The sequence below is a fragment of the Lampris incognitus genome, chromosome 20 (assembly GCF_029633865.1).
Source record: "Lampris incognitus isolate fLamInc1 chromosome 20, fLamInc1.hap2, whole genome shotgun sequence".
Classification (NCBI taxonomy): domain Eukaryota; kingdom Metazoa; phylum Chordata; class Actinopteri; order Lampriformes; family Lampridae; genus Lampris; species Lampris incognitus.
The window spans coordinates 17,846,625-17,862,103 of NC_079230.1; the positions used below are offsets into that span (position 1 = coordinate 17,846,625).

Consider the following 15,479-nt stretch of genomic DNA (forward strand, 5'->3'; position numbering starts at 1 on the left):
TCTACAGTGTACTGACTTAGAAGTACTGTGCGCTAACCGATTGCACCACTGGAGCTTCTAGTTTGGGGGGGGGGGTGTTATGGTGTTTCTAAGTAATCGCGATGTAGCCCCAAGTCAGTTTCTACTGATGTTAGCCTATATTTAGTTGCAAGTTGCAAAGCCATAGCACACACCTTTGATTTTTCATTAATTATAAAAGTTTGAACTTTACACACGTGCTGTTGTGCCAACCTTGGGAAAATTATCCAATACTTACCTGATGAAAAGGAGGAGGAGGAGGGAAGACTGGTTGCAGAGCTGCCCAGCACCTATATGTAGCCAATTATTTAGAGCCCTATATCCTCCTGAGACCCAGGAAGTTTTTTAATTCCTTTTTTTTATAACTACATAATAGAGTGTGGGCGGCACGGTGGCACAGTGGTTAGCGCGGTCGCCTCACAGCAAGAAGTTCTGGGTTCGAGCCCTGGGGTAGTCCAACTTTGGTGGGTCATCCCGGGTCGTCCTCTGTGGCGTTTGCATGTTCTCCCCGTGTCTGTGTGTGTTTCCTTCGGGGGCTCCGGTTTCCTCCCACAGTCCAAAGACATGTAGGTCAGGTGAATTGGCCATACTAAATTGTCCCTAGGTATGAATGGGTGTGTGTGGGCCCTGTGATGGCCTGGCGGCCTGTCCATGGTGTCTCCCTGCCTGCCACCCAATGACTGCTGGAATAGGCTCCAGCATCCCCGCGACCCTGAGGGCAGGATAAGCGGTTAAGATAATAGATGGATGGATAATAGAGGGTTGGGGCGGTAAAAAGCACATTGCAAAGAAAAAAATGTTAACACTTAATTTTATTCAAATTTTACAACATGTCCACTGTAGTGGACAACAGGATTTTATTGTTCTCAAACGTGAAACGTTTCCAGTGGAAAGATCCACTGGAATCATCCAGTAAAATACACCTTAGTAAAACATCACTTACAAAACAAATAGAAAATGAAGATTTTGCATTAAATTCAATGTATTAACTTCACCTTTTCACTTGAACCTTTTGTGATTTCTTCATTAGGCATTTGGCTCTAGTCACAGGGGTGTAGCACAAAATTCTGGGCCCTATACATAAGCAGTCTCTGTGGGCCCCTTTCCTCTTTTGTCTCTCACATCACTTTTTTGAGTTCTATCATACTGTATATTATTTACAATCACAGTACATTAATCTATTTTAACTTAACTTAACCTAACCTTAACCTAACCTAACTATCTTGGAATGATTTAAAATTTTTTTATTGTATCACTTCAAATTTTGATGCATTTTAGGGTACTGATGCTGACGCCCATGATGTTTATTCCACAGTAAATGCCCACTGACGGGACTTCTTGTTCGCAAAGCCATTGATTAGACCTTTAAAGTCCAATAGGCTTTCAATTGGGAGTAGTGTCAGGCTGTTCAGCCTCTCCATGGGCATCGCTGATCTGATGTTTGCTTGTGCTTGTATCAGCAGTCACTCGCGACAGGACTAGATGAGCTACATTGAGAGATGCCCCGCGAGGGGCGGACTAAACCATTTTGCACCTTTTGTAATGGGTGAGAGGGGCCTCAAAGTCCCTCAACCGATGTATTGAGCCAATTTTAACTGAAGTTATGACACTAATTAGGTAGAAATAAAAATTTGCAAACCAAAACAAACTTTGAATTCCAGGCTTCCCGAGCCCCCCTCCCTTCTGGGCCCTGGTAGGTCCCCCCCACCCCCACTACGACGCCCCTGACTCTAGATCAAGGGTGGGCAATCTTATCCAGAAAGGGCCAGTGTGGGCGAAGGTTTTTGTTCCAACCAAGCAGTTACACACCTGATCCCACTAATCAACCAGTAGAGTCTTTGCTGAGGAGCTTGATTAGGAGACACAGGTGTGTAATTGCTTGGTTAGGGCAAAGACCTTCACCCACACTGGCCCTTTCTGGATCAGCATTCTGACTTTTTGGAGACACAGATACATTCATCTGGAATCGCTACACTACCCCCTCCTTCCCTCCGATGGTTTCATGTTCTCACCATCCCTTCTGACACCAACGTAGCGAATTCTGGAGGCAGCTGGGACGCGAACTCTGGTCTCCCGCATCACTGGTGACTACGTTAACCAGTCGACTGAAGGGTCCGACCCGTCGTTACAGTATTTTAAATTGTTAATTTTGGTCAGTTGTTTCCTAACAGACATACTAACATATGCAATGCATTAATATCTGAATTGGGTATTTATCTTGGCAGAATATAGAGTTTAAAAACCGGCCATCAATTTACCGCCCATGGTCGTATTAGGTAGAAGTTAAATCCCGGTCGTTCTAGTGTTAAAATCATTGTTAACTAAAAACAAGAAAGCTAAAAAACTGTCTATTTGTGCTCTTTGTTTACTGTTTTCGCTTAAAAGGGTCCCCCTAGCTCTGATGTTTTGTCTGTATTCATAACTTCGTTGTTTGTATGTGAATTCTATTGTCAATAAAGATGTCAAAAGGAAAAAAATATATATATTTGAAAAAAAAATAGTGAACGTTCCCTTTAAGCAAAGCGCCCTAAAGACGGCAAGGCATTGGTGCATTTGAAAAGTGGAGGTGGGGTTACTATAATGACACACCATTGGACAGACCGTTTCGTTTAAGAATGACCATGCGTTGGTGACGCCATTATCGTCCACGTACGCCGTTGAGCACGGTAGGGTGTTATGGTTTGTTAAGCTAGCTTGCTACATGTTGTGCGGGTATGTGCTTGGTTATAACGTAACGCGCATTCAGTACGTGGTCGGTATGAAGTGATTTTGCAGCGAGTTTACAAACCGCTCCCAGTTCATTTGATGCTCATCGGTTTGACTCTTTTTGAATTAAACAGGGAGAGAAAATGAAATACGCCACTCGTGAGGTGGCGACCAAACTGCTCCATAACAAGTTTGTGGCGGTCCTGGGAGACTCGAGTGAGTGGGATCTTCCATTTTAAACATTTTCATAGACTTTATGGTTTTCGTTTTCATGTTTTTTTCTTTTTTTCGGGGGCCAAAAGGCTTAGCCCTGTAAAGACATGCAACAACATGTTTCATTTAAGTGTAATGCCAAGAAATGGCTTATTAAGAACCAACAATGTCAACATTGATGCTATTCGCACACACCTTTAGCATGTTGCTTAACTGAATTGTACATTAGCTGTGTTGTACGTCTATTGTAACAAGATGACAAGACTCGCTAGCCCTCCGGTGATGGATCCGACACTTTAGTTGGCTGGTTAGCGCAGTGCGGACCACCGGGGTTCGATTCCCGGCTGCGGTGAATGCGCTACATTGGGGTCGGATGTGAGATGGTGAGGCCATCGGAAGCGCGTGCGCCCAGAGGCGTGAGGGAGTTGGGACGATTGGGGGGTGTAACGACCACGGATGACACCCTGGTTACATTGTTTAGTCCTGGTTACATTATTGACTACTGCAGTTCTATCCTCTTCGGTCTTCCCCTCAAGTGTCTTCATAAACTTCAACTGATCCAGAATTCAGCTGCCCGTATCATAGAAAAGCGCTATTAAAAATGCAACTTAATTGATTGATTGATTATCAGAGCTCCTTCCATAGATCATATCACTGCTCTTCTTCAGCAACTCCATTGGCTCCCTGTTAAGTACAGTATTGGCTTCAAGATCCTGCTTCTCACCTTTAAGGCCCTTAATAACCTTGCTCCTTCATATCTCCCCGAACTCCTTCATAGCCACACGCCCTCCCGCACTCTCAGATCCTCTTCTGCTCTCCAACTCACTACACCATTGGCCCGCTTAACTACCATGGGGTCTAGAGCCTTCGGTCATTCTGCCCCGCCCCCCATGGAACTCTCTCCCACATTCACAACATCGACTCTCTTTCAACCTTCAAATCCCATCTCAAAACGCACCTCCTCAAACTGGCATATCCAGTCTGATACACGCTTCATTGAGTATGTGCAGATATTTATACTAATCTGTTTTTATTAACCTTTCATTGTCTACCCTGCTTTGCGCATCATATTCTTCACAAATTTTATAAGTCCATTATAATTCTGTTTATCCTCTTTCAATGTTGTATTGTGTAAACACAACATCCACTGCACATTGTCCGTCTTGGGAGAGAGATCCCTCCTCTGTTGCTCTCCCTGAGGTTTCTTCCTATTTTTTTTCTCCCTGTTAAAGGGTTTTTTTTTTTAGGGAGTTGTTCCTTATCCGATGAGAGGGTCTAAGGACAGGATGTTGTGTTGCTTTTAAGCCCACTGAGGCAAATTTGTGATATTGGGCTATACAAATAAAATTGACTTGACTGGACTTTGTTTTGATTTTATGCTGTCTGATACAGTGCTGTTTTTTTTATAACTGTGTTCTGTAAGGTGTCCTTTAGTGCTCGGAAAGGCGCCCACAAATAAATCAATCAGGAACAAGTTATTGTCATTTCTTAGACGTACTTGCATACACAAAGAAATGAAATTTTGTTTCCCACAAGCACACAAAAAACACCCATCCAAAATTTCCCAAAAACGACACCACCAAAAACAAAAAAGTATTATTATTATTACTCGCTAGCCCTTGGCTAATGGGTCAGACCCTTTAGTCAACTGGTTACGGGTTCGCTTCCCGACTGCCCCCTGAATTTGCTACATTAAATATGTTATTCTATATTTTTCTACATTTGTATATTTTGTATATATTTTCTTGTTTGCTCTTGTCTTTGTATTGTATATTACCTATGAAAGTAATAGTAGATATTAACTATGTTGTATGTTTATAGATTGTAATTTTATTTTATTTTTTTGCCTGATGCCTGACAGCATCAGGTAAAGACACTGCTGATGGAAACTAGCCTCTTGGCTAACTCGGGTCCATTTACATTTGTTTTGAATGTTGATTAATGTACATTGTCCCTTCCCAAATAAAGGTTTAAAAAAAACAGCACACAGGTTTAATTTGTACATACATGCAATCATGCAGAATTGAAGTGTGTGTTGGGGGCGGGGGTTGTTTCACATACTGTAACTACACTCTTCCCATCCATTTGCATATATGTACTGACTGGCCTGATCCTGTTGAATGGTCTGGATAGGTGATAGAAAAGTTTCAATCATGAGTTTTCTGCACAGTGCAAAATTAAAGCTTTCACACCAATTGTCGTGGTACAGGAAGGTTATTTGTATGTAACTCTGATAAATGTTAACGCTTTACACTGACCATTTTAACAGTCCTATTATTTATCTTCCTCAGTTCAGCGGAGTGTGTACAAGGACATTGTTCTGTTGCTACAGAAAGAGAGCTACTTAACCAGAAGTCAGCTCAAGGCAAAGGTAAATGATAACGATGCTGGAAATTAAAATAAAACTGGGAACACACTAGAGGACTTTTTAATGTCCTAACCAACTGGTTTAGGACTGCACACACTTTACTGATAACCTCAGACTTGTTCAGATATCAGTCAAAACCAAATGTTAGATGTTGTCATGACAGCTCTGACTGGTCGAAGGCTTGATCGGGAGGCGAGCGACACACTACAAGCAGGCTGCATCGACTGTCCATAGTGACCTGCCCCTATTTTGTGCAGTCTCTCCACTATCTTGGCCAAACCAGGGTTATGAAAATTTTCTAGTGTGTTCACAGCTTAACAAGAGTAACATGTTAAGAGGAAAGAGATGTGAGTAGGTGAGATCGAAAAGCATCGTAACTTGACCAAATTAAGACCCGGAAGTTGATCACAAGGCATGCTGTTTGTGACACAACTTTCAACACGTTTATTGCTATCATTACAATGTACTGCCACTATAAGTTTCAGAGTAGTAGGTTCATTTGCAGATCCAACATGAGGGCCTTCTGTTACCTCTACTATTTATAAGTCGTTTCCCCCACAACTCCGTGTCCCTCCATTTGTCTCCCCCATTCTCCTCTTAGGGTGAGATGACTTTTGAGCAGGACTGTCTGGTCGAAGGCGGTTGTCTGGGCCAGATGAGCAATGGCATCCAGTACCAGGAGGTGCGGCAATTCCGGTCCAACCACCACTTGGTCCGCTTCTACTTCCTAACAAAAATCTATTCAGAGTACATGCAGAGCATCCTGGATGACTTCCGCCATGGACTCAAACCAGATGTGGTCATCGTCAACTCCTGTGTCTGGGATATCTCTAGGTGACAGTTAGTGATCAAAGAAAGTTTAATCACTTTATCTGGACACAGCGTTTATTGATAGAAATGTTTCATCACTCATCGAAGTGACCTCTTCAGTCCTAACTGACTGCAGGTATTCCCACCCTTATAAGCAATACAGTTGCATAATAACTGAAACCAGCAATTAGTTTTATATGCAAATAGGCGTGACCATTACTAGAGTTTCAATGGCTATGTGTACTTTTCACAGAGGATTTGGGAATATTTGCAATCACAGCATTGTAAGATGGCAACAGGTGCACTCTTAGCCCCCCCCCCCCCCAGTTCACAGATGGTCGTTCCCTCTTCACATAGATGGCCTCTTTGACTCCCCATTCAAAGCAGTGTTCCTCCCTATCAAGGATGTGCACATCCTTATCCTTGAAAGAGTGGCCACTGGCCTGTAGATGGGTGTAGACTGCGGAGTCCTGGCCTGACATGTTAGCTGTTCTGTGTACTGCCATCCTGTCGGCCAGCGTCTGTTTGGTTTCCTCGATGTACAAGTTACGGCCATCCTTCTGGCACTTAACAGCGTACACTATATTGCTCTGTTTGTGCCGGGGGACCTGATCCTTGGGGTGGACCAATTTCTGTTTTGGGGTTTGAAAGCAACTGAGATGCGGTGTTTGGAAAATACATTTCTCAACTGTTCCAAAACTTCTGCCACATACAGAATCACCATAGGTTTACGCTTGGGCAGCTGTTGTCCTTCTCTTTTCGATCGGCTGGTGCACTGTTTGGGTGTCTTCCTGGGTTTGACAAACACCCAGTTAGGGTAACCACACTTAATCAAGGCCTGTTTAATGTGGGATTTCTCCCCTTCCCCGGCCACTGTGACAGTAGGGATGTTGTCAGCTCTATGGTACAACGCTGGTTTGAACGGGGAGTCAAAGAGGCCAACTATGTGAAGAGGGAACAACCATCCCTGAACCAAGGAGGTGGGGGCCTAAGAGTACATCTGTCACCATCTTACAGTGCTGTCATGGCAAACATTCCCAAATCCTCTGTGAATAGTACACATGGCCTTTGAAATTGTAGTTAATGACCACTCCCATATTTACATATGAAACTGGGCGTCGTTTTCGGTCATTATGCCACTATTGTTTATAATGGTGGGGATACCTGCAGTCAGTTTAGACTAAAGAGGTCACTTAGATGATTGATGAAACGTTGCTGTCAATCACCATTGTGTCCAGATGAACATATTTAACTTTCTTTGAATTGTTACCTGGATTACTGAGCATGCATAAAGACATTGTGACGGGCTGGTTAGTTATATGGTATGCTAGACTAGTATGCGCACAACAAAAAAAATCCTCATACACACATATATTGACACACACAATGCAAATTCTGTCCCCGTGTTAATCGTATCCTATTCTAAGTGAAGTAAAGCCCAATAATATGTACTAAAAATATATAGCAAATGTCTGATTTTCTTTCTGTTTTTCCATGTCTGTGTGTGCAGGTATGACTCCAACTGGTTGAAGTGCTACAGGCAGAATCTGCATAAGTTCTTTGAGGAGCTGGGTGAGATCCTCCCTCGGGAAACCCTGGTCATATGGAACCTCGCGATGCCCCTGGGCAAAAAGATTATTGGTGGCTTTCTGGTACCTGAGGTACAGTAGGTCAAAATTTAAAGCTGCAAACCGTAGCATTTCTCCATTAATAATTCGTTATTTTATCCATCTAGACCATGGAGTCCGTTTACAGTATACTAACTTGCGTCTTTACCATGGTTGTTGACAATCTCCAGTCTCTGTATACTGCTGTTTGAAAATTTTGGGTTGGCTCATGTCCGCTGCTGCAGTGGCAAACCTGTACATATTGGAAACAACTCCAGCACGAAAAAAAGATTTGAAATGTGATGCCGATGTGGTGCATCTGTCAGGCAGACGATCAATGTGGCGATGTAGTTTGGTGACGTTAGACTGCCTGTGTTGGCTCTAGTCTTAAGAATCACATTTTTAGAAGGGTGGGGCTATTTACTGGTGAGCTGTCAGCACAGGTGCGACATTAGCTGTTGTTTTAGTTTGAGAAAATCGTTTTTTATAGGTCTTGATTGTCCAACAGAACAGACACATTGTCATCACAAATGGATAAAATAATGCAAATTCTTAGGGAATGCAGTTTTAACTAAAGTTGCTCCAACGGGGTGTCTGGGTAGTGTAGTGGTCTATTCCGTCATCTACCAACACGGGGATCGCCGGTTTGAAGCCCTATGTTACCTCCAGCTTGGTCGGGCGTCCCTACGGACACAATTGGCCGTGTCTGTGGGTTGGAAGCCAGATGTGGGTATGTGTTCTGGTCGCTGTACTAGTGCCTCCTCTGGTCGGTTGGGGCGCCTGTTCAGGGGGGAGGGGCAACTAGGGGAAATAGCATGATCCTCCCACGTGCTATGCCCCCCTGGTGAAACTCCTCACTGTCAGGTGAAAAGAAGCAGTTAGCGACTCCACATGTATCGGAGGAGGCATGTGGTAGTCTGCAGCCCTCCCCGGATCGGCAGAGGGGTTGGAGCAGTGACCAGGATGGCTTGGAAGAGTGGGGTAATTGGCCAGATGAAATTGGGAAGAAAAAGGGGGGGAAATTAAAAAAAAAGTTGCTGCAACAAAAATAATCTGTGGACAACCTGAATAAAACCTACACCAATAACAGCATATACATCAGTTAGTGTAATAATCACATGATTGCATCATTACAGCCCAGTTTAATTGATTAATTAAATTATATACTAATTTTTAAATTCAAGATTATGTTTCGATTACCTCTCACTGCCATGAGATGCTAATGTGCAAATTTACATATTGCAGGGTTAAGGAAAGCAGAAATAGGAAATTTTGGTTTTCCGGGTTTGAATCTGTCTCAGATTTTGTTGGTCACCTGCCACATGCCAAAGACTCAAAATCTGCAAGTCAGTTTCTATCACCTATCTTGGCTGGTGACCAAGCATTACCTAGGAAGGATGTTTGGCTCTTAAGACTCCAAGACTGTCTAATGATGAAGTTTTGCGATCCAACTACTGCTTAAATTAGTGGATGAAAGACGCAGTCCATTCTAAGGGGAGGTCTCATCTCTTATTTTCTTATTTTACCTTTCTCCCCACTGTTCACCAGTTTGGTGAGTACATAGGTACTTGCCTTGACCCATGCTCAGTAATCCAGGTAAAGAGATACCAGAAAGTTGAATCAGTTCATGTGGACACAGCGTTTATTGGGAGAAACGTTTCATCACTCCTCTAAGTGACCCCTTCAGTCTCAGCTGACTTGCAGGTATCCCCACCCTTATAAAACAGTACAGTGGTATAACAACCGAAACCAACGACCGGTTTCATATGCAAATATGGGCATGACCATTAACTAGAGTTACAATAGCCATGTGTGTGACGTGTTAGCTCTTCTGTGTTGTGCCATCCTGTTTGGCTTCCCGATGCCTGGGGTCTGACAGAAGGGTTACATACAAGGTCATAGAGGGTTCCCACACATTCTGGAAAACCAGGGAATTAATAGACTAGTTTTCCACTCAAGGAAAACACCCGTAAAATGATCGAATTGATCACATTTTCCGGAAATATTACCTCAGTAATGAAAAATTGTAAAGTTTGTTAAAAAAAAATCATATTTTTACCAACTAAGATCACATATTTTGTAGTGTAACATTTCGCCAAGTTAGCATATTTTTGCCATATTTTGTTCACTCTGACTGCACATCATTGCTTAAGTTTGAGCATTATGTTCAGGGCACCGCTTAAAGTAACACAGTCCGTTTAGAGACTATTGAGGCTTCCACTGAAAATTAATACTGAATAATATGATATTCCATGATTGATGATTGTTATATTTCCAAGCAAAATTTTTGGAAAATGATTTCATGTGGAGTGGGAGCCTGTCAGAAGTGCAGCTGAGATGACTTACTCACAGCTACCCACCAGTATGGGGTGAAGTATATCATCATCCCACTCATGAGGATTTTGATTAAATTTCGCTGGAATATACCATGTATTAAAACACTGTATGAAAAAAATTTCCATGGCCAGTGGCTACGAGAAAGGAATATTCCAGATTGACATATTTTCCATATAACTCCCAAGAAAGATTGAATGAATGAATCTGAACACCAAATTTCCCACTGAACTTGGTTTCCAGATGAACTGGTTAAACTTTTCTTGGATTTGTACACCTGGGTTATTGAGCATTCATTGAGACCATAAAAGTGTTTTATTAAAGGAGGGGTTTGTACACACTCACATTTTGCCGCTGCCGCAGTACAACCGGATCTGTTTCTCCACACTTTGTACCCCACAGATCGAATACAAGGCTTCACAGCTTCGTTACGACGTGGTTGAGGCAAACTTCTTCAGTGGCACCCTGGCTGACGCCTATGGGATGGATGTAGTGGACCTCCATTTCCATTTTCGTTTATCTCTGCAGCACCGCGTCAAGGACGGAGTCCACTGGAACGCCGTGGCCCACCGCACCATTACCTCACTGCTGCTGCAACACATTGCAGAGGCCTGGGGGGTCATCTTACCGTGTCAGCCAAGTGCTGTTGGTGAGGAGGGGCATTGCATGCATACACACACACACACAAAACTGGAGCGCACCAATACACATATAATATAGTCACATCTTGAACACAACAGCTGTTAGGCACATGCATTCGTATGTGTGTGTATGGACTAGCACAGATGGTTCTGTAGTAACTCGAAGCATTTAAATACTTCATATCAAGACTAAAGGGCGGCATGGTGGCACAGTGGTTAGCGCGATTGCCTCACAGCAAGAAGGTCCTGGGTTCGAGCCCCGGGGTAGTCCAACCTTGGGGGTCGTCCCGCGTCATCCTCTGTGTGGAGTTTGCATGTTCTCCCCGTGTCTGCGTGGGTTTCCCCCGGGTGCTCCGGTTTCCTCTCACAGTCCAAAGACATGTAGGTCAGGCGAATCGGCCGTACTAAATTGTCCCTAGGTGTGAATGTGTGTGTGTGTGTTGGCCCTGTGATGGCCTGGCGGCCTGTCCAGGGTGTCTCCCTGCCTGCCACCCAATGATTGCTCCAGCATCCCTGCAACCCTGAGAGCAGGATAAGCGGTTTGTTTAATGGATGGACGGGTGGATATCAAGAATAAAAACATCTCCGATGAATGACATTAATAAATATGATTACCTGCAACATGCCACATCGTTATCTAACAAATGTGTTGTTCACTTGACATGACTGTTCTTTGAGGAGCATATTGGTTTTACTGAAGAGCCCCCAACCCATCTGTTACATACCTTCAAACAATTTCAGTTTTTACTCCGGTTGGTCAATACTGATGTCAGTCGACACCAGTGTTCATCCACATTCTGGCTATTGAAAAATCCTATGCTGGACTTGTCTTTACTTGGCTTGTTGCCACAGCCAAACAGACTAACAAAATATCCATCATCTCTTGATTATCTCACCTGAATGGTAATGGAAGGGAGGCTTGAATGAAATTGTCTCCGTTCAGATGACTGTTAGTGTGTCTTATGTTGTTTTTGTTTTTTACCCCCCCCCCCCTCCAGTGGCTTTAAGAGCAGCTGGTGGCTCTGGATATTATCATCCTCCGACAAACTACTTCTCTCCCAACACAGGTGTGACTCAGAGCACGAGTGTCTAGGCAGACACTATTAATGGTTTTGTTTTATTTCAGTTTGTTAAGTAATTAATTGTAACACCCCCCCCGAGTATTTTTAGACTTTAGTGTGTGAAACGGGGGGCTTGTATCACAAAGCAGGATAACTGAGGTAGTCAGAGAACTGCTCTGAGTAAAACCTGGAACAGCTCTTTTTACTTCAATCCATGTTTCAGATTTGGGTGATTCGGGGTTTTTACTCAGCAGGGTTGTCCAGCTATCTTCAATAATCCTGCTTTGATACAGGCTACATGTGTCTTTAATCATGACTCCATTTCAAGTTATTTTTTTTAAACCTGCCCCTTTCTCCTCCCGAATCATTTTTCGTTCTCTTTTTCATCCTTCTTTATCTCCTCTTCTGTCACGTTCTCCCCCAACCTCCATCTCTGTTTCTCTTGTGTCTTTGTTTGTGCCTGACACCTTTAACACCTCCTATTTTTCTCTCAGAGTTTCATTCATCACAGAGGAACTATAGCCGCTATGTGGCATTCCATGAAAACTCCATTCCCATGAGACCCCTGTACACCAACCGCGACTGCTCCATGGAGCCAAATGGGCAGTGGCAGCATCGACAATGGAGGGCCCGCGCAGTTCGCCGACCCTCCTACCCGCAATGGGAGTTCCCCGCAGTTCGCCAACCCTCCTACCCACCACAGACATGTGAGCCAGTCCGCATACACCAACCTGCACAAAGGCCATTTGAATACTGTAAGTATGCAAGCTGTGGTACACTTTCACAGTTATGGCGGGCGCACCTATAGACCTCATGGCTAAATAGGGCATCACATATTTCATGTCGATGGAAAAATGCATAGGGGTGTAAAAAGGTTGCCTCAAACTATAATAGCTCCAGTGCTTCCATTTGACAACTTTGCTTTCAATCATGCCATAATTATCATGCCCTATCTTTATCTGTTGTGATGGAATATGGAAGGCTTTAAAGTTGCACTAAAAAAGGTTAAAAAAAAGTGAGCTTTTCCTTGTCAACATTTCTGGAAGACTACCGCCTCACTCATTCCTTCCATCAGTCACTGTCTTTGTGTCTACGTCGTGTGTTATCTTTAAGAAAGGGGAAAATCACTGTGTCCAGGTATTTTTTTTTTTTTTTTTTTTTTTTGTGCTGGCCAGCTTACAGGCTTGGTCAGGTTCAGCTCTCAGAGGAGGAGGACATGATTTCCACTCTACGACTAGCATAATTTTTTGCTAATTCATTTATTTGGTCAGGTTAATTTTATAGCTGTACCATAATGTGTCATCTGTACTTACAATATTCAGTGTATTTTAAAGGGTGATAAAGCTTCCAGTTTCGTTCCTTCTCTGCCCAACCCATTATTTTTTGGGGGGGGGGCGGAAAAGAAGGTGAAATGGGGTGGAGAGTAACAGTGGAGAGGAATGGGCAGGCTCTGATGAACACTTGACTCGCTCTCCAAAAACCCAACCGCATGACAAACATCATCACTACCAGGGTTCTTTTCCATAGACAGATAGTATGTTAAAATAGGCTCAACGGGCAGTAAAAGCATACATGTTAAGGCCCCAGTTCAGTTAAAATAACAAGACATCTGTGGAGTATTTAAAATGGGAGAGAGCTTTGCGTATCCAAGTATCTGCATCTCTGCCCTGTCCCTCTCCCCAGTGTGTCTGTTTCAGTCTGCCACAGACCAGCACAAGTGGCCAAGCTAAGGAAGATGGATAGGGCCACACCCTTTGTGAAATTTATTTATACCAGGGGTCGTGGCAATTTTAAAAGCGATTGATATAGTGTTATTCTAAAGTACGACAGTACACAACATCCGTTGATGTTTGAGTCACGTACTGCTGATTTTCAATCCCCAATACAAGAGAATAGTGATTAAGCATCTGAAACAATGGCATTTCAACAGGTGCAGTTATTTGTGGCGTTTTGTCTGTTATTTAGGGATGCACGATATTGGATTTTTGCCAATATCCGAATGCCAATATATATTTTCCAACTCATTTTGGCCAATTGCCAATATCAATATATGCTAATATATTTCCACCTAATTTAAGAGAACATAAAAAGTCTCTCCTGTAGTGGACCGAACTGAAGCTGTTGCACTAACCACGGAAATCGCAATGCTGATCTCTTTTTTTACGCGGCTGGTCGATTTTTTTTTTTCTCTATGTGCGGGTACGTGGCCCTGCAGTAGCGGAAAAACTACATAGAACTGTGTAAAAAATGAATACAATCTGTTTAAAAATGATTAAAATAAATTAACTCGTTGTACCAGAGGCAATGCGACACAGCAGTGCAACCTCGTGGGTTTTTTTATTGCACATTAAAATACTAAATCAGTCAAATCAATGTGTATTCATGATCCTGTAGTTAAAATGATCTAGTTAATTAATTCAGTACCAGTTAACGCATTTTCCTCTTAACTTATCCATTTTCCAAAGTAGCCAACTTGAAATCTCCTCAGAAAACATGCCTGGCACACAACCACACACAACACAGACGCAGTTTGCGCCGTATCCATGCCTGGTCAACGGTTCATGTCCCATGCACATAGAAAGCATCATCTTATCGGCCTGTCATATCAGCTTTTTGGGCCGACGCCGATGTTGCATTTTTAAAGCCTTTATCGGCCGATACCGATGATGTGCCTATATCATCGTGCATCCCTACAATTATTATCATCATCTACCTTAAAAACAATACCCAGATATCGGTATCAGTGCCTCAAAATACATTTTAGTGTTTCAAACCCCTTCACGGACAAAGTGATTGACAAACAGGATCCCAGAATTTGCATTCATTTTGACACAGATCAAAAATGAAATACCCATATCAGCCTCTTTTTTTAAGTGTTGACAGCATCAAGCTGCACCTTTGTATGTCTCTTCATCCCATCTCTCTCTTCTTCTAGTCGGGGAGATGCCAGGCGGACGCCCTTGTGTCACCCCTTCTCCGGCCCCTGCTTGGGGACAGCGCCACCAGTACATAAAGAGGAGTTACCACCACAGGAGTCACTACGTCCCCTACAGTTACCGAAGACCAACATAAAACTTCACCATTACTGGTTCCAGTACTTTTATGTTACTAAATATTTTTCTAGGTAAAATTTTATCATCTCTTTTTGTTTTAATTGAATAAAGTGTTTTGTAAGGTTTACTTCATGTCTGTTTATTCAATGTAAAGTTGTTAAGCAAATCGCAAAATATTACCATTAAGCAAAACTAGGTTTGCCCTTTTAAGAATGCTGTACATCTTTGCACATGTCCATTCCAGCATGCCAAGGGTTAAGAGCGCCACTTACTGTGCTCAAAGTGCAGCAAGTGGAACATGGCTTTAGGTCAATGGGAGATTTACACCAAATCACCATTATGACTAGCACAAGATGTCGTGGAATATTCTTTCTTTTCTCAAGAATATTAACATAGATAGAAAAGACAATAAATTTAAAATGTTGCATGATCTCTTTGAGTGTAGTAGGTTTTTATTTACAATTGTGGAATGACATCATGGGATGTGTGCTAAACGGATTTACAGCATGCATTCATTTTTACATGAGCTAGTATCGAAGAAAAATCCTGTTTGCCATAACATCGGATGTGTTGCACAACATTAAGGAAATACCACAATTCTTATTTGTTGAGACACTATTTGACGTATAATTAACATTACCTGTAATTTCAGAGCACCAGTCAACTCG

General features: G+C 42.8%; 1 protein-coding gene across 1 annotated transcript; it reads left to right on the plus strand.

Annotated features, from left to right (window-relative positions):
* The first annotated feature begins 2,867 nt into the window (after positions 1–2,867).
* fam113 (family with sequence similarity 113) lies at positions 2,868–14,830 on the plus strand. Its single transcript, XM_056300179.1, has 7 exons — positions 2,868–2,940; positions 5,229–5,308; positions 5,907–6,139; positions 7,626–7,776; positions 10,459–10,705; positions 12,253–12,465; positions 14,694–14,830. The coding sequence occupies exons 1-7, from the start codon at positions 2,868–2,870 to the stop codon at positions 14,828–14,830; spliced, it is 1,134 nt and encodes a 377-aa protein (XP_056156154.1).
* Positions 14,831–15,479: the final 649 nt, after the last annotated feature.

Excerpts from the sequence above, each read along its gene's own strand:
- fam113 (XM_056300179.1), top strand. The coding sequence starts at position 2,868 with ATGAAATACGCCACTCGTGAGGTGGCGACCAAACTGCTCCATAACAAG. Across the intron at positions 6,140-7,625 it reads TGTGTCTGGGATATCTCTAG|GTATGACTCCAACTGGTTGA; the intron begins GTGACAGTTAGT and ends CTGTGTGTGCAG. Across the intron at positions 12,466-14,693 it reads CTCCTACCCACCACAGACAT|TCGGGGAGATGCCAGGCGGA; the intron begins GTGAGCCAGTCC and ends CTCTTCTTCTAG.